Source organism: Acinonyx jubatus, chromosome A2, assembly GCF_027475565.1.
Source record: "Acinonyx jubatus isolate Ajub_Pintada_27869175 chromosome A2, VMU_Ajub_asm_v1.0, whole genome shotgun sequence".
NCBI lineage: Eukaryota > Metazoa > Chordata > Mammalia > Carnivora > Felidae > Acinonyx > Acinonyx jubatus.
In genome coordinates this window covers 63,512,827-63,535,306 of record NC_069383.1, presented here as the reverse complement: position 1 = coordinate 63,535,306, position 22,480 = coordinate 63,512,827, and the positions used below count along the sequence as shown (strand labels likewise).

General features: G+C 37.4%; 1 protein-coding gene across 3 annotated transcripts in view; it reads right to left on the bottom strand.

Annotated features, from left to right (window-relative positions):
- The window catches only part of THSD7A (thrombospondin type 1 domain containing 7A), a 434,325-nt gene that overhangs the window by 160,692 nt on the left and 251,153 nt on the right, over positions 1 to 22,480 (bottom strand). For all 3 annotated transcript variants that reach the window (XM_053218410.1, XM_053218412.1, XM_053218411.1), the window contains 2 exons: positions 12,078 to 12,233; positions 10,605 to 10,817 (listed from right to left, as the gene is read on the bottom strand). In XM_053218410.1, coding sequence (XP_053074385.1) covers positions 10,605 to 10,817; positions 12,078 to 12,233 — 369 coding nt within the window. The remainder of the gene's footprint in view (positions 1 to 10,604; positions 10,818 to 12,077; positions 12,234 to 22,480) is intronic.

The following is a 22,480-nucleotide window of genomic DNA, read 5'->3' as shown; positions in this document are numbered from 1 at the left end:
AAAAAGAAAATTCTTTATAAAACCCTACTCTTCGCCAAGAAATTTCTATGCAAAAGAACACTGGCTCAATCCAGATGGTTTCCTTACAAACAAAAAATAATTTTTACTAACAATATATCAAAATACACACACACACACACACACACACACACAACACCACAGATCAGGTTATCTTATGCTAGATTTTTTAAGGCCAAAATAAAACTGTGATTACTACAAACCAACAGTAAAGAATAGCCTCTTGCCTTAAATTTTCTAAAAAGCTATAGCAACTTTCTCCTTTACAACAAATTAGAGAACCTCAATGCAATTATAGGAAAAAAAACTCCTATCAACAGTATTAGATTATCCTAGTTGTAAAGTGACAGACCTTAGATTTAAGCATAACATCCAACCTAATTATATTTCAAACACATTAAATGGCATAGCATTCTCCAGGAAAGCAACTTCTTAGTTGACTTATTGCTTAAATTATAGAAAAACAATTCAGTTATAGGACATATTCTTGCATTTAAAAGATCAGCTTTTCCATGTAATGGCTGTATAATTTGTGTTAAAAAGTAGATGCCAATTCTACAGAGTGATCATGCTTTTGCAACTGTGTTCTTATCTAGCACGACAGACGTTTGAAGTGACCTGAACTCAGAGTTTTGCCCAAAATTTTAGAAGTCAATCTTATTTAGGTTAGCTTCCATTCTAAATTTATACAAATTTTAACTTGTTTTCATAACTCCTCCCATTTGTTTATTATGATGTTCTTGTCCATCATTGATAAATAATTACGACAAAATATAGCACAAAAGTTATTCTCCTGGTAGAAAGAACCAAAAATATTTATGAACACCCTCTTCAAGTTCTTAAAAAGGTATTCTAACATTTTCAAATATGAAACAATCTCAATGTCTGCTTCTTGATTGTTTTCAGATTTTTCAGCCTTCTGAAGTTCCATTAAAACTCAAGTAGAATTACTTGAATTTCACTGGGAAATTCAACAACCTCTTAAGAGACTGTGAATCCTCCCTCTCATTATTTTTCTGTTAGAATTTTCATGGGGCTAATACTTCTCTTAAAACTTTTGGTTCCAAATTCTGCCTCCTCTGTCTCAAAATTTATCAGTCATTCCTAGGGTGATCATACCACTTGCTCTACAAAGCAGGACACTTATTAGAACAAAGGGGTGGCATTAATAATGACCTCAAAAGCAGAGCCTGGGTGGCTCAGTCGGTTAAGAATCCTACTCTTGATTTCAGATCACATCATGATCTCAAAGTTCCTGGGATTGAGCCCTGGGTCAGAGTCTGTGCTGACAGCATGGGGCCTGCTTGGGATTCTTTCTCTCTCTCTCTCTCTCTCTCTCTCTCTCTCTCTCTCTGCCCCTCCCCGGTTGTTCTCACTCACGTGTGGACTCTCTCTCTCTCAAAATAAACCTAAAAAAAATTAATGACCTTAAGAAAATGGTACTGTCCTGAACAAACCAGTAAGATGGAATTACCTATTTCATGCCAAAGGGTATTTCTAGTTAGCTGTGGCCATCCTCAAGCTTTTTCTTCCTTGAGATCCTTACTCTCATTTCTTCCAGACCCTTCTCACATCCTTTTTTTTTTATAACCCCCAAACTCTGTGCCTCTCTCTCCATTCTGCCACAGGTAGCTTAAAAATTCTATTTATTTTGCAGAACTCAACTCTTATCGTTAAGGCAATGTAAAGAGTACTGCCCATTCGTCAACCAAAAAGGTTCCATCAAATCATTTCCCTAAACTGGAAAACCTGTATCTTTTAGGGCCGTCCTTCTCTAGTGTAAAAGACACAATTACCAGGTGTTAGGTTTTAGTACATACAACATGTACAACCCTTCCCACTTTAATTCAATCTCTTCCTCGACAATATTGTTGCACAGCTTGGAACTCCTACGATCCCTTTTACTGGACCTTTGCTCCCATCTCTCACAATTCTGCTGCCAATATCTCATTCCTGACTTTCAGTTGAATGATCTTGGGCACTAGCACTGTCTGGCTCATACAGAGAGCTAGAAGGTTCTGGGACCCACCTTCCTCCGTCCTCTAGCAGTTGTGAGCCAACAGTTGAGTGGTGTGAGTATTAAAAGCCCCACTTTTTTCCCCCTAAAGCCACAACCTTTGGGGTTTAAACTCCAGAGTATCTCCCCTAATCAAACTGAGTCTCTAGCTTTGTTGTTTTCCTGTGCAGAAGAGTTAACATAGCAGGCCCAACAGTGTTATCCTAAGATGGCCTTATTCACTAGGTTGACCCTTGGCTTATATCTGAGAACTTCAATTTCTGGAGGTCTCCATTATTTTCTAAATGAGAAGTGTTGATCACTGTACTGAAAGTATTTGCACAATGTGGTTTAGGTTGAACATGTGCTTTCCTTTTGGAGTATGGATGACTCCAGAAGATGACTATATGGCTGGTTCCTGACGTAAACTCTGAATACCTACGTAGGCTCAGAAGAGGTTACCTGAACACAGTGCTTCACAAGTGCTGACACAACGCATTGGTGAAAAAATTACGCACATCCTGTTTGACTCCATGGGGAGAGGAATCTTGGAAGCCTATGCCTGGTTTCTTCCAGACTTTTGCCCCATATGCCTATTCTCTTCACAGTTTTTGCTTTGTATTCTGTCACTGTAATAGATCAAAGCTGTGGGTATGTCTCTGTGTTGAGTTCTGTGAGTCCCTTTAGTGGGAGCAGTCTTGGGAACCCAAGACACATTACCTCTTCTCTATTTTGCTTCTTTATTCCCTCTCCTCTCACTGGTTTCTCCTGGGAGCACATCCTTAATAAACTGTGTGCATCAAATTCCTTGACCTGGCTTATGCTCCGAGGAGGATTTATGAATACTTTTAATTAGTCAAAATATTAGTCTCAACTATAACCTTTATAACTTTTCTCTCTATTCTTGGATTGCTCTGCTCCCCATCCTTTAACTCCTCATCCTACATACCTCTGTCGCTCTTCAGATTGTTATTCTTTAAAAAAAAATGTTTATTCATTTTGAGAAAGAGACAGTGTGTGCACATGCGCATGTGACAGTGTGCGAGCAGGGGAGGGGCAGAGAGAGAGTCCAAGACAGGCTCCATGCTGTCAGCACAAAGCCCGATGGGGGCTCAATCCCACAAACAGTAAGATCATCACCTGAACTGAAATCAAGAGTTGGACACCTAACCAAATGAGCCCACCCAGGTGCCCCCCTTTTCTTACTTTAGAGAGAGAATGCATGTACAAGTAGGGAAAAGGGACAGAGGGAGACAGAGAGAATCTTAAGCAGACTCCACACTCAACATGGAGTATGGAGTATGGAGCCCCATGTGGGGATGGATCCCATGTCTCTGGGATCATGACCTGAGCCAAAATCTGGAGTCAGCACTCAACTGACTGAGCCACCCAGGTGTCCCCAGACTTTTATTCATAATAAACATATATTTGGACAAATTAATTCAATGTTTATACAATTTATAAACTGGACACAGATTGTACTTCATGGTTTAAAATAAAATAGAGCAGTACCTCACACCATCTCTCCCAACACCGAGTCTTGCCTTCCAGAGGTCAGAATTTTCAATATTTTCTAGATATTTATTCCTGCATTTACCTCAAGATATTGAAATGATAACCCTTACATTAGTCTTACTACTGAATACATTGGAAAAAAGAAGTATGACATAAAGTACTCGGGAAATAAATAGTATGCAAGTATCCCTTTCCTCTACTCATATTTGGATGCATATCTTGTTCCAGAAGAAAGAAAAATTTCAGAAAGAGTAAGCAGTCACATGACAAGCCAGCCCTCTGGACATTAATATCATCGTTTCCCATCTTTGACAGTAGGTTCCTTTGGCATTTCTGATGATATGTAAAAGTGTTCCAAAAGACGTAGAAAAACTTAACTATAAAGGCTTTCTTTGAAACTAATCTCAACGTATTCTTAATCACAGGTCTTTTTTTAGCATTATCCAAATCCATTCAGTTTGCTTTGGTGCTGTGCTGGGGTAACAGATTTGGGTGTTAGGCTCCACCAAAACAATCCCTTTCTCATTTTACTACATTGGTTCATAAACTTCATTGCACATCAGAATGATCTAGGGAGCTTCATAAAAAAGCAGCTTTCTTTCTAAAAATAAGGGGCAGGATGCACCTAGGTGGCTCAGTCACTTGAGCATCTGATTCTTGATTTTGGCTCAGGTTATGATCCCAGGGTCATGAGATGAAGCCCCATTTCAAGCTCATTGAGCGTGGAGCTTTCTTAAAATTCTTTCTCTTTCTCTCCCTTTCTGTCTCTCCCTCTCCCCCCCGCCCCCCCCCCCCCCGCCTTGACCTTACCTCTCTACCCCATTTGTGTGGTCTCTCTCTATAAAATAAAACAAATGCAGCTTTCTGGCATTTGCCTCCACAGACTGAAATTCATTGGGTCTGTAGAGAAGACGACTTAGGAATCTGATTTTATAGTATACTTAAGGGGATTCTGGTACTGGGGGATCTAGAACACTGAAAAAATTGATCTAGAATTTCAAAGAGTAAACTAAAAAAAATTTGGATAAAATGAATACATACATATGTCCATATATCTTATATCCACTTATAAAGACTGGTAAATATCTAATATAACTGATGTAGTTATATGCCTCATTTGTATATGAGGCATTTGTTGGCAGATGTTCTTAATAACCCAATAGGTTTTAACCATAATGGCATGATATAATGGTGTGTTCTAGTCAAGTTTTGGATGGATGGAAAACATTTGTTGTTAATGACATTTAAACTCAGTTGGTTTTAATAAATAAAGTAGAGTGATTAAAGGTTATTCATATAATAATTACATTTTCATTTATTTACGTTTTGACAGGCTTTACCCAATGGAAGAGGAAGAAGTTGAGCCAGAGGCATACTGCTTCAAGAATAGCATAATATACTTTTAGGGCCTTGGCTGGTCACTGCTTTTTCAACTGTACCCTTAGGAGCTATGTAATGATGAATTCTATTGATTTCCTTCCACAAAAATATTGGTTTTTGGTTTCATGAAAATCTGAGTCAAGTATGAATGTGAGTCATAAATGTCAATGTCACTAGTTATATATTAACTGTTAATGATGCGGAGAAGAATAAGAAATGTAGCACAGGAGTTGTAGGCATTTTGAAACTGTTGAGATTCACTGCTTTACAAAGCAATACCAATAACAAAATACAAACTGTGGCTTTGAAATTCTGATATCTGAAATAGAGCACATAGTAAAGAAATATGGATGGCACTACTTTTTTTTTCAATAGAGGGGAGGGATATGTGGAAACAATATTGGCTTTACAGTCTCCTTAAGTAATTAATATGACAATGGATCTTCTTATACAAAAATAATGGAAAAATATTCCATGCTCATGGGTTGGAAGAACAAATTTGTTAAAATGTCTGTATTACCCAAACCAATCTACACATTCACTGCAATCCGTATCAAAATAGCACCAGCATTCTTCACAGAACTAGAGCAAACAATCCTAAAATTTGTATGGCACCACAAAAGACCCCAAAAAGCCAAAGTAATCCTGAAAAAGAAGACCAAGGCTGGAGGAATCACAGTTCCAGACTTCAGGCTGTATTACGGGCTGTAATCATCAAGACAGTATGGTACTGGCACAAAAACAGACACAATGATCAATGGAACAGAACAGAAAACCAGACATGGACCCAAAAATGTATGGCCAACTAATCTTTGACAAAGCAGGAAAGAATATCCAATGGAAAAAAATCTCTTTGGCAAACGGTGTTGGGAAAACTGGACAGAGACATGCAGAAGAATGAACCTGGACCACTTTCTTACACCCTATGTAAAAATAAACTCAAAATGAATGGAAGACCTAAACATAACACAGAAGTCATCAAAATCCTAGAGAGGAAAACAGACAACAACCTCTTTGACCTTGGCCAGAGCAACTTCTTACTTGACAAGTTTCCGGAGGCAAGGGAAATAAAAGCAAAAATGAACTAGTGGGAGCTCACCAAGATAAAAAGCTTCTGTATGGCAAAGGAAACAATCACCAAAACTAAAAGGCAACCAACAGAATGGGAGGAGATATTTGTAAATGACATAGCAGATAAAGGGTTAGTATCCAACATCTATACAGAAATTATTGAACTCAACACCCAAAAACAAATAATTCAGTGAAGAAATGGGCAAAAGACATGAATAGCCAATTTTCTGAAGAAGACATCCAGATGGCTAACAGACACATTAAAAAATTGCTCATCACTCATAATCAGGGAAATAGAAAACAAAACCACAATGAAATACTACCTCACGCCTGTGAGAATGGCTAAAATTAACTCGGGGAATGACAGATGTTGGTGAGGATGGGGGGAAAGAGGTAAACTTTTGTACTGGTGGCGGGAATGTGAACTCGTGCAGCCACTCTGGAAAACGGTATGGAGATTCCTCAAAAAATTAAAAATAGAACTACCCTAAGACTCAGCAATTGCACTACTAAGTGTCTATCCTAAGAATATGGGAGTGCTATTTCATAGGCACACTTGTACCCCAATGTTTATAGCAGTGCTATCGACAATAGCCAAAGTATGGAAAGAGCCCAAGTGTCCATCAATGGATGAATGGATAAAGAAGATGTGGTATATATACATAATGGAGTATTACTCAGTGATCCAAAGAATGAACTCCTGCCGTTTGCCACAATGTGGATGGAACTACAGTGTATTTAGGCTAAGCAAAATAAATTGGTCAGACAAAGACAAATATCATATGACTTCACTCATATGTGGAATTTAAGAAACAACAGATGAACATAAGGGAAGGGAAGTGAAAATAATATGAAAACAGGGAGAGAGACAAAACATATGAGACTCTTACATACAGAAAACAAAGTGAGGGTTGCTGGAAGGGTTTTGGGTGAGGGGATGGGCTAAGTGGGCAAGGGGCATTAAGGAGGATGCTTGTTGGGATGAGCACTGGGTGTTATACATAAGTGATGAACCACTAAATTCTATTCCTGAAATCATTATTACACTATATGTTAACTTGGAGGTAAATTAAAAAAAAATTTTTTTAAAGTAAAGACAAAAAAAAAAAAAAGACAACGGATCTTCTTCTTTTCCACTTTCAGCCTAACAGTCTTGTTCTTTTCTGTCTCTAACCAACCAATCTGTTGTTGTACCAACCAAGACTACCAAGAGTACTCTTGCCACACCAAATTTATACCTTTAAATAAAACATGCAAATTTCACAAAACCTGAAATAGGGCAGATTTTGCTTTTTCTTAAAGGCCCAACAAACTCTAGGATTTCTCTCCCTTCCAACCCCAAATCTCACCATCAGACCTTTTGAATAGTTCCTGTATTTGTGCTGAGAGATTAGGAATTGCTTTTCTGATGATCTTTAAATTATGAGTGGTAATTTTTTTCTATTACACATCAAGTGTTTATCTTTTTCTGTAAAATCTGTCTTCTGAGTTCTCTTTCATCTCCCATTTCTGCTTACGCCCTCTGTCTGTTAGAAAATCTATGTAAAATTCCTCCTGAGTGCTCTGAAAAACCCTCCCCAATTCTGCTCCTTGGAAGACAACTGGAAAGATGAACAATAATCAGCAGCAAACCCTAATGACTTTTGGAAGCCTGGACAAAGAATATTCCAGGGCAAAAAAATGGAGCCTTTCAATGCTTTGAGGTCATTAACAAAGTTGTGAAATTTGCGAGGAACGTGGGAGAAAAAAGGTCTTTTTATTATTTGCTAACATTCACAGGCTCTAATTCTTCATTTCCCTAGTTGAGCTTTAACTTAATTATAAAACAAAATCTATAGCCACAGCCAGGCCTAGAGGTAGAGTCTGTACAACTAATCAACTTTAATTCCCTGGGTTCGATTTAATTACAAAACAACATTTGGTGCAGCTGCTAAACACTTACCAGGTGACCACATGATAATACTGGAAGAGTATTTACAAGTCTCCAGCTTTTGCTCTATTCTACCAGCACAATTAGGTTTCAGCAATATATAAATTTGAGCAGCCTGTAGGGCTTATAATAATAAAGAATTTTCTTATACTAGTTGAGCCAGTTAAAATACTGAGTTGCACCATGACCAATTCATGTCAGCAAGTAAACTTGAATGATGAAACAGATGTCCTGATAAAGGACAGTAATAACAGATTGAATGTCAATAGTATGTTTTTTTTCTTAATTGATTTTTTTTGGGGAGACAGGAAAAGTGAAATCAGCGTATGTATACTGTGAGCTACCAATGTGCTTTTTGGGTTATAATGTACATTACTTTTATTCAATATAACTAGACATACATAACTCATTCTTCTGCTTGCTTTTTAGTGTTCCATAAGACAATTTAGGGGGTTATTACTTGTGCTACAAAATATTTTTTACCTGACAAAATTAAAATTAATCACTGATATGTTTAAAATAGCCAGTTCCTCCAGTATATTTAAAATATACTGAATTCATACAAACATCCAGGAAGATCAATGCATTAAGATCTGATTTTTCATTTGATAATATTTAGACAGAAGTGCCATGCACAATTAACTTTTTATTTTAATGTTTTTGTCATCTTTGTTCACTCAAATACACCTTTTACAATGTGTGGGATCACAGTTCCTCCCAAGGTGTATAGGGGGATAAGAAAAATTATTTGAATTTAGGCAAAAAAATAAGCAGTATCAGTAAGGGAGTTACCAGTGATACTGAAATAAATATGACCCGTACTGTTTTTACAGCAACTCAGAAAGAAGATAATACAGATTGCCATCTAATCCAAATAAACATCTGAAGTTGTGGGTAAGTGCAACAGAACACATTTCTTTTGCTTCTTCTCCCCATTAGATGTCAATCTTTTCTTTGCCTTTAGAGTGGAACTGGGTAAAAGCTAAAGAGAGGATGTATCATAGGTAATTATATCTATGAAAGGCAGAAAATCTAGAAAAAAGCAGAATGCATAAGATGCATCATAAAATTTCTGCAGCAATAATCCCCTTCCTCTGCCTTCAACCTCAAGTGCTGGTTTGAATTTTACCTAAGGCTGCCCCACATGACCATGCTGGACCCTGGACAAAGACAACACTATGCGTTTCAAAGTCGAAAGGCTAATTTCTCAGTACTAGCAGTGTCTGTCAGTGTCTTACCCCAGAGAGTATCTTTCTCTACTGAACAGTGACTGAGTCACAGGAGGAAACAATTCTGCTTGCTGGAAGAAAATAGGATGGAAGGAATTATGATGCTTACCAGATGTTCCACTGCCCCTGAGGGGGTACCAGAATGTTTCCGCATGTGCTGTAAACAGCATAAACTGTCAGATCATGGGGCCCTGGGGCTTGGTGCTCATGCTGCTCTGATGTGCAGAGTCATAGCACTCGAGAGTTGGAGGGACCCTTAGAGACGATTTTAGTCAAAGGTTTTAAACTATGGCGCAAGGAGTTCTAGGTTTCCTCAGTGTGGCTCAGAGATTACTGAAGATTAAGGGGGTCTCCCCAGAACAGTAGCAGTGTTCATGGAGAGAATGTAAAAATCTTGTAGTAGGATAACAACAAGACAGGATATTTTATCAAACAAAAAATCAGGTATGAAAGTCTACGGTAATTCCTGTACTTTGAGAAAGGAAACTTGTGGAAAATCACCATCCCAGTCGCTCTATGACATTCCTAGAGGTGAAGTCCCCAGAAACCAGGGGTTGTTTCCGGAAATCTAGGTTGCAAAAGGCCATGTGGTTCAGGAGTCTGTAAATTAAATTATTCCCCTAAGATTCAACATCAAGGCAGGAAATAAAGGCTTCTCGATTCAAGTCAACCAATTCTTATAATCCTTTATGTACATATCTATGGCGAATAAAAAAATACCACTTAGAAAAAGTTACCTTTCTATGCTTTAAAAAAAATTTTAATGTTTACTTATTTTTGAGAGAGAGAGAGAGAGCGAGCGAGCGAGAGAGAGAGCATGAGCGAGCAAGCAGGAGGACACAAGCAAGCGAGCACGAGCAGGGGAGGGATAGAGAGGAAGAGGGAGCCACAGATCCTAAGCAGGCTCCAGGCTCTGAGCTATCAGCACACAGCCTGGCCTGGGCTGGAATTCACAAACCCTGAGATCATGACCTGAGCCAAAGTCAGCCGCTTAACCAACGGAGCCACCCAGGTGCCCCTGTTTTTAAATGGCAATTTAATACTTTATTGCCTTGATGATGATATAATTCTTATTCTGTTACTGGCTTCCAAATTTAAAAAATACCGTGATTGTTCAAAGAACCTCCTCATTGCCTCCATTAGAGAGACAGAGAGAGGGAGAGACAGACAGAGATTAACTGAGAGAATGAGAAAAGGGGGAGAAAGAAAAGACAAGGAAAGGAAAGGAAAAGGAAGGAAGGAAGGAAGGAAGGAAGAAGGTTGGAAGGAAACAAAGAGGAGAAGGGAGAGAGAGAAGGGAAGATGGGAGGGAGGGGAAGAAACAAGGAAGAAACAGCTATTTCTGTGTTTGTAAATAGAGCCCATTATAATAAAGGGGTGTGAGATTTTAACATAAAGTAAGGCATAATCTCCAGGGTTAAAGAGACATTTGTAAAAGCAGGGTAGATACGCCTGCCTGACTCACCGTCACTGTTGATGCACACAACCTCCTGAACCTGAGTGCCTGGGCCACATTCCTTTCCATTGTCTGGTTCACAGTCTCCGAGCCTCACTGCTTTCCATTCATAGCAGGATGGCTCTTCACATGGAATGGCTTCCAGTAAGTGAGGGCAGTTCCCAGTGCCCCCAGAGCCTCCAGTGGGCTCATTGGTAATTCGCCGCTTCCTCAGTTTGAAACCTGAATTGTTGGGGAAGGAAGATATTTATTGCTTCTGTCATGGTTGAATATTTCAGAAGGCTGAACGAAAACTGGAGTGAAAGCTGGATGAGGGTAGAAGGTAGAAGTCAGATCTGCTTTAATCACTAGTGCATCCTCAAACTCTAGCTTAATGTGAGCTCTTTAATCATTTATTAAATGAATAAATAAATTAACAGAAGGGCCAAAGAGGGAAAGCAAGTAAAGCCATATAACTGTCATCTATCTCCTTCATAGGACGGGAGAGAGGTAGAGAGGCAGAAGAGAGAGACAGACAGACACACAGATAGAGAAAACACACATACACATACACAGAATGAATTTGGTTTTTTTGGAAAGTCTATAGTTATAAAATATTCAAAGAAACAATGAAATCTCAAGCTATTTGGAAGTATTCATGACTAACGTGCTATGACTTTGAATTCTTCAACACTATTGCATAATTAAATCTAAAAAGATACCTCTGAGAAGTTGGATGGTTCCAGATAAATTGTCTCTTTGAGACTTAGTTGATTTTAGATGCTCTGGAAATATGAACTAGTGATATAAAGCAACTGGGCTCTAAGGAGAAGTCTTCAGAATTGTGCCCTGTGCTTTAACAGTACCTAACTATAGTCCTTCTGGACAGTGCATAACAAAATTAATGTCTGTTTATTGCCATGTAAACATATTAAAATCACCAGCAAAATTAATAAGTCTGTTTATTACTATGTGAACATATTAGAATCACTGGAAGACTGTCTTTGAAAGGAAATAAGAAAATGTTTTCCATTACCAGATCATGTGAAAATTACCCCATCGTGTCCACCATATAAGAAACCGCTGCATTTATTCTAATCCTCATAAATACGTGATTTGCCTCATAAAAGCAATAGAGTTTTTTTTTCTTTACCTTCAAAGTAATAAGGACTTCTGTCTATTGAGAACTAGCTATGGATCAGGCATTGAAGTAAGTGCTTTATGTTTATTACCCCATCGATTCTTTAAAGAAAACATGGGTAGCAGATATTACATCCCTTTTACAGATAAGTGGACAAAGATTTAGATAATTAACTTCAGTTTTAATGTTCTGGTACCAACATCAGAGTAGGTTTATTCATCTTTTTGCAATCAATACGCTTTAGCCATTCTGGAAAATATCACAAATGAATAATCACAAGTAACACAGAGGAGCATTTTAAAATAATTCACATTTGACTCAACTGATAGGAGTTTTAAGCATGTCATGTTAATAGGACATACCTTTTTTGCCTTGCTGGTCATTACAGTTTTCGTAAGTACAAGGTCCCCAAGCTGACCAAGGTGACACCTCACATTCAATAGGACAGGGAATGTGACACAGCTGTGTAGTATTAGGAACAGGGCCAGTGCATGATTTCAAGTCCACTGGTTTTGAGGCTGTTTGGAGAAAAATACAGAGATCACTTAAGAATTAAACAAATTATTACGGTCAGCAAAATGATTTTTCTATGTGTGTGTAAGGAGAAGGACAAGTGCCACCAAGACATTATTCCACTGCTTCTTAGCTACATCCTAGAAAAAAAGGAGAAGGAATGGGGGGAAAAGGCAGTATAGTGTGATCCCCGGAAACTGGACTAGACGCCTTGGAGACTGGTTGATCTCCAGCTTTACCACTTATTAGCCATGTGATTAATAATGTCAAGACTAACTTTCCACATCAGTAAAATAATCCTTAAGGTTAACTGTATCTCTTAAATTGTATATTTAGATTCTAATTAAGTGGCATCTGCTTCAGAGGACTTAGGAAAGTGGGAGAGGGCCAATGACAATAATATATATGGAAAAAGTCTCCACCGCATGGCTTCTTCTGGATCAGTCTCCTTTCCATTTTGGTCCACAGAGAGCTAACCAGTAGATATAATAAAGAGCTCATGAAACCAATGTGGTGTCTCCCTCCCCCTCCAGCTAGAGGACTCACCAGATACTTCTCAGAACTTTTACAGTTTATATTATCTACCTATGTGATCCAAACCACAGAACTCTTAAGACAACTAATTTATAACTGACCATGTCTGTTCATAAGTTGACCAATGAACCCTATATCTTTTTTGCTTACCCTTGCTTCTCTTCTGTTTTGATGCCTGGAGTTTGGCTATTTTGTATAGGACACATTTGACAGTTAATGTCAAGATGTGTCCATACTTCTGGTTAAAAATGACTAAGAAAGAAACATATTTGAAGCTATATGGACAGCAGAAGAAAATCAAGTTTAGCAGTATATAATATATAGCTGTAGTTGCTTTTGTGTTATAAATTTTAAGAAGTAAATGTCTTAGACATTCCCTTTAATAAAAGCTAGTTGCTGCTTATGTCTGATAATTTGGAATGCCAACCCTTTCACAAAGGACTGAAATAAGGGAGGTCTTAGACAATTCTTATTCTCTTTATGTGAAGAACTATCAAATTCCAATCACATGGGTTACATTTAGAAGCTCATAGAGAAATTAAGATATTGTAAGCTATATTATCCTAACTTTTAAATAAACGTAAATATATTTGCTTGTAGTTTAAACTCTAAGGCTAACTGTAGGCATTGTACATTCCTCAACTTTCTGCAAGCACAAACACACATGATCATAAATGCTACCTGAAGGCCATTATAGTAACTCTTCTTTCTAAAATAGTTTTTCAGTACTGAAAATTACTCATAGATTTTAATTTTTCTTTTTCCTCCTAAGAGTGCTCACCTCTCTCTCCTCCCTCCTCTTACTCCTCCCGGACGCCACCCACTTGAGTGAAAATAAATGATTGGGGTACTCCTAATTTGCTTAGTATGGAGCACAATGAACATTCTCACTGAAGTTTATCAGAACCATTGCTACTATGTATCGTAACATCAGCCAAAGCCAAAAATGATTACTTTTATTGCTTTCCAACAGTGAACGTACCAGGCATGTTAATGACAGAAAATACAGAAATAAATGCTTCACTTCTTTGAACATAAAAAAAAACTTGACATCAATGATACATATTTCACATAAAATGAAAAAAAAATTAATATCCTCACAGGCATAAGACTTAATTTTATGTGTCAACTTGTCTGGAGAAAGGGATGCCCATAGAGCTGAAAAAACATTGTTTCTAGGTGTATCTGTGAGGATGTTGGTGGAAGAGATTAGCATTTGAATCAGTAGACCCAGTGAAGAAGACAGCCCTAACTGATGTGGGTGGAGCATTATTCAAACCATTGAAAGCCCAACAGAACAAAAAGGTGGACAATGGTGAAATCACTTTCTTTCTTTCTCAGCTGTGGAATGCATCTTCCCCTGCTCTTGGACATCAGAGTTACTGGTTCTGGAAAATGAGGAATTATACCAGTGACCTCATTCCCATAATTGTGGGAGCCATTTCCTATAACAAATCTCCTCATATATCTATACATATATCTTATTGGTCTGTTTCTCTAGAGAACCTTGGCTGATACAAGGCTACAGTATGTACAAAAACTCCTGTAACTGCAAATTAACATAAGCAATTTCTTCAGGTGTGGAATCTTTCAGACTATCATTTAAATTAGCTATTGTGTATATAATTAACTGAAAAGACTCCATTTTTTTCTTTCAATTGACTAAAAGTAACTTTAGAATTTAGTGTTATGATATTGTTTTGAAAATTATGGTTACTACTATGGAAACCAATTTGACAATAAACTTCATGTATTAAAAAAAGAAAATTATGGTTATTACAAAGGGAAGTCTACTTTTTTTGCAAAGTCTTCCTTAACTATGCAATTGTGAGGACTACTAGGGCCTGAAGAAGTATATTTTATATATAAGGTTGAACACTTTAGAAGGGAAACAGGTTTTATCAAGAAAACAGTATGAAACATTGTGTTTCTAATACCTGTTTGTTTGTTTTTTTATTTTAGCTTTTGGTGTATTTTGAATGAATCAAACAGAATAATCAGGAATAATAATGTTCTTGGGCTGTTAGAAATATGATGAATACAGGCTTGAGAAAGTATTGCTTAAAGCAACATAGTCTTCAGATTTATAAGCTAACCAAATCTATACTGAGATAGAGTTATTGAAAAATAACCTCAATTTTATAGATGCCTGTGTGAATATAAATATTTATACATATATCACATGGTTCACATATAGACGCTCACAGAGAAATTAAGATATTTTAAGCCTATATATATTTGTTGTGTATATGATTCTATTCCTTTGATGATTTTCATCACAGGTTTTTTTTTTGTGGTAAGTAGAGTATATTTAATGTTAATCAGAGATAAGAGCTAAGCTCCCAAAACTGTAAGTCAATTCTATTTTTGCCTATGAATTATTTGGAATTAATGTGATTCAATAAATGAAGTAAAGGACAGACAGACCCAGTAGAATGTACTGAATTCTAGTTTAATCTGTGAGATATAATTCATATAGTTCTGTATTACATTAATTCAGTATTTACTGCTCATCCCATATTCTCAAATTTTGAAATTTAAATTTCTTAGAATGGTTCCGTCATTACTCTTGTATAATTTTATCACTTAAAATATTGTTCATGCAGTGTAAGTTTCAAAGAACCTTTATTAATTTTTTTTTAAAAAGTCTTATTGCTGAGGCACCTGGGTGGCTCAGTCAGTTAAGTATCCGACTTCAGCTCAGGTCACGATCTCGCACAGTTTGTGAGTTTAAATCCTGCATCGGGCTCTGTGGTGACAGCTAAGAGCCTGGAGCTTGCTTTGGATTCTGTATCTCCCTCTCTCTCTGCCCCTCCCCTGCTCACACTCTGTCTGTCTGTCTCTCTCTCTCTCAAAAATAAACAAACATTACAAAAAAATCTTTTTTAAGTCTTATTGTTGATCTCTTGAAAATAAAGGAGACACTTTATTGTTTTCATATGATTTAAAGGGTATTCAATTATATGTACCTTGCATTCTTCAAGAGGTCATAAAAGAATGTCCAAACTTTTCTGGACTTAATAAAACAAAACAAAAAAAAATGAGACCAGTACATTTTTATAGGTCTGAAACATTTTTGTATTTTTATGTTTAGAGCATTACAATGGAAAAAATATTATAGGAAGTCAATTTAAGATATTTGTTTTCAGCAATGGGCCCAATGAAGCATTCTGAAGATACATCCACTGTATAACCCTTAAGAATAGCAAATATGACTTAAAATATTTTTTAAGTTTTATTTATTTATTTTGAGACAGAGAGCATGAGCAGGGGAGGGGCAGAGAGAATCCCAAGCAGGCTCCAGGCTAAGAGTGCGGAGCCAGACATGGGGCTTGAGCTCACGAACCATGACATCATGACCTGAGCCAAAATCAAGAGTCAGATGCTTACCCTACTGAGCTACCAGGTATTTGCCTCAGCAAATATGATTTTTAAAGCTAAGTATTTCAGGGGCACCTGGGTGGCCCATTCGGTTGTGTCCAACTTTGGCTCAGGTCATGATTTCACAGTTTGTGGGTTCGAGCCCTGCATTGGGCTCTGTGCTGAATGCTTGCTCAGAGCCTGTAACCTGCTTCAGATTCTGTGTCTCCTCTCTCCACCCTTCCTCCACTCATGCTCTGTCTCTCAAAAACTATAAATGTAAAAAAAATTTTTTTTCAGCTAAATATTTCATTCTGAGGTAATTACAGATTCACGTGACATTGTAACATCACAGAAATCCTATGTATCCTTTGCTAGTTACCACAATCGTCAGACATTACAAACCTACAGTATAATATCACAACCAGGATATTGACATCGATACAACCAGGAAAACCATGGAGAGATTCCAGTAACGCAGGTATAAGCAAGCCAAGGACTGCCTACAGTCCCTTTGTTTCTACTCTTAGGGAAAAAATATATTCAGTCTTTCACTACTAAGTACAATGTTGTCTATGTGTTTTCTTTAAAACAATTTTTTTAATGTAGATTTATTTTTGAAAGAGAAAAAGAGAGATAGAGTATGAGCAGGGGAGGAGCAGAGAGAGGGAGACAGAGAATCCGAAGCAGGCTCCAGGCTCTGAACGGTCAGCACAGAGCCCTAAGCGAAGGTTGAACTCATGAGCTGTGAGATCATGACCTGAAGTCGGATACTTAAATGACTGAGCCAACCAGGAACTCCTTGGTTACAGGTTTTGTTGGGTTTTTAAAATTTTTTTTACATTTATTTATTTTTGATAGAGAGAGACAGAGCACAAGCGGGGTAGGGGCAGAGAGAGGAGACAGAATCTGAAGCAGGCTCCAGGCTCTGAGCTGCCAGCACAGAGCCCGATGTGGGGCTCGAACTCACAAACCGCAAGATTATGCCCTGAGCCGAAGTTGTACTTTGACCCCTCTTTTTCTATTTTCTAGATAAATATAATCCATTTTATAATGAGCAAATTATGGTAGGTTGTGTTTTTCTCATTTTGAATTTTTGATCCCTTCCATTTAGTCTACACTGTCAAATTTATGTGTATAAAGTTGTGGTGTTTCCCCTGTTATTCTTTTGCTGGCTGTAAGGTCTATGGTGATATCCCATGTTAAATTCCTAATGTTTTTGATTTTTGTCTTTTCTTTTTATGTTATCAACCTTGCTGGAAGCTTCCATTTTAATGGTCTGTTCAAAGAATCAGCTATTTGTTTCATTGATTTTTCTTTATTACTTTTGTTTGCAATTTCATTGATCTCTGTTATTTTTATTCTTTCTTTCCTTCTGCTGGCTTTCAACTTTTTTTTCTTTTTCCTTGGTTTTTGAAGTGGGAGCTCAGATAATATTGATTTATGTCTTATCCTCTTTTCTAATGTAAGCATTTACTTTTATGAATTACTAGCTCAGCACTGCTTTAGCTGTATCACACAGATTTTGATATACTTTCATTTTCATTCAGTTCAAAGTATTTTGATTTTTCCTGAGATTCCTTTTCCACATATGGGTGAAGTGGGTCATTTATTTTCCAACTGTTTGAAGATTTTACTATTATCTTCCTGTGACAGAATTCTAATTTGATTCTAGTTGTGCTCAGAGAATACATTCTTGTATGATTTAAATGCTTTTAAATTTGTTGAGGTTTTATGACTCAGAATATGGTCTATCTTGGTATGTATTCTGCAGACACCTGAAGATGTATTCTGCTCCTATAGGATGGAGTGTTCTATAGATGTCCATTGGATTCTGTTGGAAGATGGTGTTATTCACTTCTCCTAAATGCTTAATGATTTTCTGCCCAGTTTTCTATTAAATATTGGGATTAGGATATTGTCATCCCTGATTTTAATTTTGAATTTTGTGTATGTTTTATAGTTCTATCAGTTTTTTGTCACATATTTTATAGTATATTGTTTAGTGAATACACATTTAGTGTTTGTCTTCTTGGTGTACTGACCTTTTTATCATTATATAATGTCCTTCTCTATTATTTTTCTTTTTATGCCTGATTGATCTAATACTAATATAGCACTCCTGCTTTTCTTTGGATAATATTTTCATGATATATTAATTTCTATCTTTTAATTTTTTTCAGTATTTATTTATTTTCCAATATATGAAAATTATTGTCAAATTGGTTTCCATACAACACCCTGTGCTCATCCCAAAAGGTGCCCTCCTCTATACCCATCACCCACCCTCCCCTCCCTCCCTCCCCCCATCAACCCTCAGTTTGTTCTCAGTTTTTAAGAGTCTCTCATGCTTTGGCTCTCTCCCACTCTAACCTCTTTTTTATTTTTTTTCCTTCCCCTTCCCCATGGGTTTCTGTTAAGTTTCTCAGGATCCACATAAGAGTGAAACCATATGGTATCTTTCTCTGTATGGCTTATTTCACTTAGCATCACACTCTCCAGTTCTATCCACATTGCTACAAAGGGCCGTATTTCATTCTTTCTCATTGCCATGTAGTACTCCATTGTGTATATAAACCACAATTTCTTTATCCGTTCATCAGTTGATGGACATTTAGGCTATTTCCATAATTTGGCTATTGTTGAGAGTGCTGCTATAAACATTGGGGTACAAGTGACCCTATGCATCAATACTCCTGTATCCCTTGGGTAAATTCCTAGCAGTGCTATTGCTGGGTCATAGGGTAGGTCTATTTTTAATTTTTTGAGGAACCTCCACATTGTTTTCCAGAGTGGCTGCACCAGTTTGCATTCACACCAACAGTGCAAGAGGGTTCCCGTTTCTCCACATCCTCTCCAGCATCTAGAGTCTCCTGATTTGTTCATTTTGGCCACTCTGACTGGTGTGAGGTGATATCTGAGTGTGGTTTTGATTTGTATTTCCCTGATGAGGAGCGACGTTGAGCATCTTTTCATGTGCCTGTTGGCCATCCAGATATCTTCTTTAGAGAAGTGTCTATTCATGTTTTCTGCCCATTTCTCCACTGGGTTATTTGTTTTTCGGGTGTGGAGTTTGGTGATCTCTTTATAGATTTTGGATACTAGCCCTTTGTCCGATATGTCATTTACAAATATCTGTTCCCATTCCGTTGGCTGCCTTTTAGTTTTGTTGGTTGTTTCCTTTGCTGTGCAGATGCTTTTTATCTTCATAAAGTCCCAGCAGTTAATTTTTGCTTTTAATTCCCTTGCCTTTGGGGATGTGTCAATTAAGAAATTGCTACGGCTGAGGTCAGAGAGGTCTTTTCCTGCTTCCTCCTCTAGGGTTTTGATGGTTTCCTGTCTCACATTCAGGTCCTTTATACATTTTGAGTTTATTTTTATGAATGGTGTGAGAAAGTGGTCTAGTTTCAATCTTCTGCATGTTGCTGTCCAATTCTCCCAGCACCATTTGTTAAAGAGACTGTCTTTTTTCCATTGGATGTTTTCTGCTTTGTCAAAGATTAGTTGGCCATACGTTTGTGGGTCTAGTTCTGGGGTTTCTATTCTATTCCATTGGTCTATGTGTCTATTTTTGTGCCAATACCATGCTGTCTTGATGATTACAGCTTTGTAGTAGAGGTCTGGGATTGTGATGCCTCCTGCTTTGGTCTTCTTCTTCACAATTACTTTGGCTATTTGGGGACTCTTGTGGTTCCATATGAATTTTAGGATTGCTTGTTCTAGCTTTGAGAAGAATGCTGGTGCAATTTTGATGGGATTGCATTGAATGTGTAGATAGCTTTGGGTAGTATTGACATTTTGACAATATTTATTCTTCCAATCCATGAGCACGGAATGTTTTTCAATTTCTTTATATCTTCTTCAATTTCCTTCATAAGCTTTCTAGAGTTTTCAGCACACAGATCTTTTACATCTTTGGTTAGATTTATTCCTAGGTATTTTATGCTTCTTGGTGCAATTGTGAATGGGATCAGTTTCTTTATTTGTCTTTCTCTTGCTTCATTATTAGTGTATAAGAATGCAACTGATTTCTGTACATTGATTTTGTACCCCGCAACTTTGCTAAATTCATGTATCAGTTCTAGCAGACTTTTGGTGGAGTCTATCGGATTTCCCATGTATAATATCATGTCATCTGCAAAAAGTGAAAGCTTGACTTCATCTTTGCCAATTTTGATGCCTTTGATTTCCTTTTGTTGTCTGATTGCTGACGCTAGAACTTCCAACACTATGTTAAACAACAGCGGTGAGAGTGGACATCCCTGTCGTGTTCCTGATCTCAGGGAAAAAGCTCTCAGTTTTTCCCCATTGAGGATGATGTGAGCTGTGGGCTTTTCATAAATGGCTTTTATGATCTTTAAGTATGTTCCTTCTATCCTGACTTTCTGAAGGTTATTTAGAAAGGGTGCTGAATTTTGTCAAAGGCCTTTTCTGCATCGATTGACAGGATCATATGGTTCTGACCTTTTCCTTTATTAATGTGATGTATCACGTTGATTGATTTGTGAATTCCTGCATCCCAGGAATGAATCCCACTTGATCATGGTGAATAATTCTTTTTATATGCTGTTGAATTCAATTTGCTAGTATCTTAGTGAGAATTTTTGCATCCATATTCATCAGGGATATTGGCCTGTAGTTCTCTTTTTTTACTGGGTCTCTGTCTGGTTTGGGAATCAAAGTAATACTGGCTTCATAGATGAGTCTGGAAGTTTTCCTTCCCTTTCTATTTCTTGGAATAGCTTGAGAAGGATAGGTAATATCTCTGCTTTAAACGTCTGGTAGAACTCCCCTGGGAAGCCATCTGGTCCTGGACTCTTATTTGTTGGGAGATTTTTGATGACTGATTCAATTTCTTTGCTGGTTATGGGTCTGTTCAAGCTTTCAATTTCCTCCTGATTGAGTTTTGGAAGGGTGTGGGTGTTTAGGAATTTGTCCATTTCTTCCAGATTGTCCAGTTGGCATATAATTTTTCATAGTATTCCCTGATAATTGCTTGTATCTCTGAGGGATTGGTTGTAATCATTCCATTTTCATTCATGATTTTATCTATTTGGGTCATATCCCTTTTCTTTTTGAGAAGCCTGGCTAGAGGTTTATCAATTTTGTTTATTTTTTTCAAAAAACCAACTCTTGGTTTTGTTGATCTGCTCTACAGTTTTTTTAGATTCTATATTGTTTATTTCTGATCTTTATTATTTCTCTTCTTCTGCTGGGTTTAGGCTGCCTTTGCTGTTCTGCTTCTATTTCCTTTAGGTGTGCTGTTAGATTTTGTATTGGGGATTTTTCTTGTTTCTTGAGATAGGCCTGGATTGCAATGTATTTTCCTCTCAGGACTGCCTTCGCTGCGTCCCAAAGCATTTGGATTGTTGTATTTTCATTTTCGTTTGTTCATATATTTTTTAATTTCTTCTCTAATTGCCTGGTTGACCCACTCATTCTTTAGTAGGGTGTTCTTTAACCTCCATGCTTTTAGAGGTTTTCCAGACATTTTCCTGTAGTTGATTTCAAGCTTCATAGCATTGTGGTCTGAAAGTATGCATGGTATGATTGCAATTCTTGTAAACTTATGAAGGGCTGTTTTGTGACCCAGTAAGTGATCTATCTTGGAGAATGTTCCATGTGCACTCGAGAAGAAAGTATATTCTGTGGCTTTGGGATGCAGAGTTCTAAATATATCCGTCAAGTCCATCTGATCCAATGTATCATTCAGGGCCCTTGTTTCTTTATTGACCGTGTGTCTAGATGATCTATCCATTTCTGTAAGTGGAGTGTTAAAGTCCCCTGCAATGACCACATTCTTATCAATAAGGTTGCTTATGTTTGTGAGTAACTGTTTTATATATTTGGGGGCTCCCGTATTCGGTGCATAGACATTTATAATTGTTAGCTCTTCCTGATGGATAGACCCTGTGATTATTATATAATGCCCTTCTTCATCTCTTGTTACAGCCTTTAATTTAAAGTCTAGTTTGTCTGATATAAGTATGGCTACTCCAGCTTTTTGACTTCCAGTGGCATGATAAATAGTTCTCCATCCCCTCACTCTCAATCTGAAGGTGTCCTCAGGTCTGAAATGAGTCTCTTGTAGACAACAAATAGATGGGTCTTGTTTTTTTATCCATTCTGATACCCTATGTCTTTTGGTTGGCGCATTTAATCCATTTACATTCAGTGTTATTATAGAAAGATACGGGTTTAGAGTCATTGTGATGTCCATAGGTTTCATGCTTGTAGCGATGTCTCTGGTACTTTGTCTCACAGGATCCCCCTTAGGATCTCTTGTAGGGCTGGTTTAGTGGTGACGAATTCCTTCAGTTTTTGTTTGTTTGGGAAGACCTTTATGTCTCCTTGTATT